A 2,596-nucleotide genomic window follows, 5' to 3' on the forward strand; every position below is an offset into this window, starting at 1 on the left:
TTTCAAAAACATCCAAACCCATAAGCCATCATTAAGATTATAACAACTTCATTAACAACATAATCAAGAAAAAAATAAATTAAAGAAATTATTGGGTTGCTAATTAATTAAGTAGAAGAACAAGAGTTTTGACTATCTCTAGGAGATTGCAGAGGAAACAGAGGCAAAAGCTCAGGAGTGTGGTCAGTCGTCCCTCTGGGTGTACTTAGCGGACTTGGGTGCAAATAGAAACCCTTCCCAGCAATGGCTCGATCTTCCTCTTCACACAGAGACGCCGGCGGCGTCCTCGGGCTCCCACGTCCCAGAAAATCCAGGGTCGAAACGGGCGACGCCATCACCATCTCATGGCTCCCAAAACCCATAAACCCTGCTCCCACTCTGGGCAGCCTGCCGCACGGCCCACACGAGGAGGATGATGGGGTTGCTGCGGCGGCGGTGTTGAGGTTGAGGCTGAGCTCGAGCTTCTTGGTGGCGTGTCTGCGCTCGTGGAGCTTGAAAGCCGGTCGCCGGGGCCCCATTTCGGTGGCGGTGGGAGGTTTGGGGGTGGAGTAGCGGGCGGGGAGGGTGAGGGGTAGCTTTGGGGCAGATGGGTCTTCGGGTGCTCCGGTCAGTCTTTGGACGACGGCCCGGAAAGTTGTGGGGTCGGCTTGGACGTAAGTTGTGTTGGGGGAGTTGGGGTCGGACCCGTAAGTGGGTGAGTTGACCATTGTATGAGCCACAGTGGATTTCTAGAGAGAGAGCGACGGAAGGGAGAAGAGAGAGAAGGATGAAAAACAAAACGGGAAGAAGGGGGGTATCGAATGTGGGGGTTTTATCATGGTTTGGGGGGAGAGAGAGAGAGAGAGAGAGATTGCCTTTTCATTTAGTTTTTATATATTTTTGTATGAATTTGTTTTGTATGAGTTATCTGGGTTGTTGGTGAGTTGCTTTACTTTTTACTGTTTATGGGGTGGTGTGAGAGAAATTTTTAGTTGTGATGAAAAGATAAATAGTACATTACGTATTTTTATGTAAATAGAGGAAAATTTTAATTTTTAAATTATTAATCTTTTAACATATATTAATCATCATTTATATAAAAATACATGATGTATTATATCGTGTGACGATCACATTAAAAAATCTCTCATAGTAATAGGTGGAAATGTCAGGTATTCGGCGAAAGTCAGAGGCAGAATCCAAAATATAAATTTATTTCTCGTGAATTAGGCAGCTACAGACGGAAAGCAAGAGAGAGAGAGGAACCCACCACGAACGTGATGCAGTTGGGTAAGTTTATTTTCTATTTTCCAAGACTCCGCCTTTTCACTTTATGGGCTCAAAGTCAATTATACTAGTTTTGGTTCCAACCAAAGCAGAATATTTGCTCTTAGATTAGCAATTTTTCTTCAACATTTCGGAAAGTATTTTTGTTCACCATTAAATGATGGTAATGCTCATCATTTTACTCACGTGAATATGAAAATGCTAACCTCCTGTTATGTAAAGATTTCGGAGTAGAGTTACTTTTTCATTGGAAAAAAAAAAAAAAAAACCCCAACCTAAGAAGAACTAAAAATATGAACATACCCCCTAGAAAGAGTTATTTATTCCTAAAAAGCGGTCTGTATCACGGATGAGACTCATTTTAGTTAATCGGCGATAAAGTAACACAAGTGTCACATTGTTTAATTTTTTCGCATGACAAATTCTTGAGTAGAAATTTATGTGACAATTGGAAATAGACAATCGTCAACCTATGTATATGTAAAGAGTTTGACGAAGACTTGAAAATTTGGACGTCGTAGAGGGAAAGGGGTGGCAATTGTGGAAAGCAAATATCGAAGCAACAAGAAGAATAATAAATGAGATAAGCCTCCACTTTTGATGGTCTCGCACTCTTTCTTTGCTTTGTGTACGTTTTTGAAACTTCTGCCAAGCTTCCCATAAAGTGCAGCACAGGCATGATGCGACTTTATGATGTTCATAATTAGCAGAAAGACAAATACACTATGTCATAATTAACAACAATGATAATTGTGGTTAATTAACGAGCGATTGGACTATTTTATGATGTTCATAATTAGCGGAAAGACAAATACATTTTGTCATAATTAACAACGATAATTGTGGTTAATTAGCAAGCGATAGGGCCAAGTAAATAGAAAGTCAATAATGTTTTTTTTTTTCTTAAAAAGGATATCGGTTAGTGGCTGCATCATGGTAGTCTATCTTTTCGGAAACCGAAAAGACTAACATGAACATTTCAACCTTCTTTGGCCACCCTTGTGCAATTTACCAGCACCATAAATTGAACCTAGAACCTGCCATGTAGAATACGGGTTGGAATTCGTCACAACCATTGAACTACCTCGTAATGGTTGAAAGTTAATAATGTTGAGATAAAGAAGAATAATTTTAACTTGAGTGAGGCGGTCTGATCATTCGTAAGTCATTTGTCATACAAACATTCGATTTTTCTAGTTGTATTGTTGTTACAACTAATCTTATTTGATCAAATCTGATATGAGAGTTGATATAATCATCCAATACCGACGGAGTTTCCCTCGCGACCAAGCAAGTGTGGTGTTTTAAATTTGAAATTGTTTTGAAGGTG

The 2,596-nt window shown here is 39.9% G+C and overlaps 1 protein-coding gene across 1 annotated transcript; it reads right to left on the bottom strand.

The window, feature by feature from the left end:
- LOC137709460 (VQ motif-containing protein 11) lies at positions 1-802 on the bottom strand. Its single transcript, XM_068448547.2, has one exon. It carries the CDS (start codon positions 705-707, stop codon positions 108-110), a length of 600 nt encoding a protein of 199 aa, XP_068304648.1. The 5' UTR covers positions 708-802; the 3' UTR covers positions 1-107.
- Between the last annotated feature and the right edge of the window lie 1,794 nt (positions 803-2,596).

Source organism: Pyrus communis, chromosome 17, assembly GCF_041283825.1.
Source record: "Pyrus communis isolate YQ-2024b chromosome 17, ASM4128382v1, whole genome shotgun sequence".
Lineage (NCBI taxonomy): Eukaryota > Viridiplantae > Streptophyta > Magnoliopsida > Rosales > Rosaceae > Pyrus > Pyrus communis.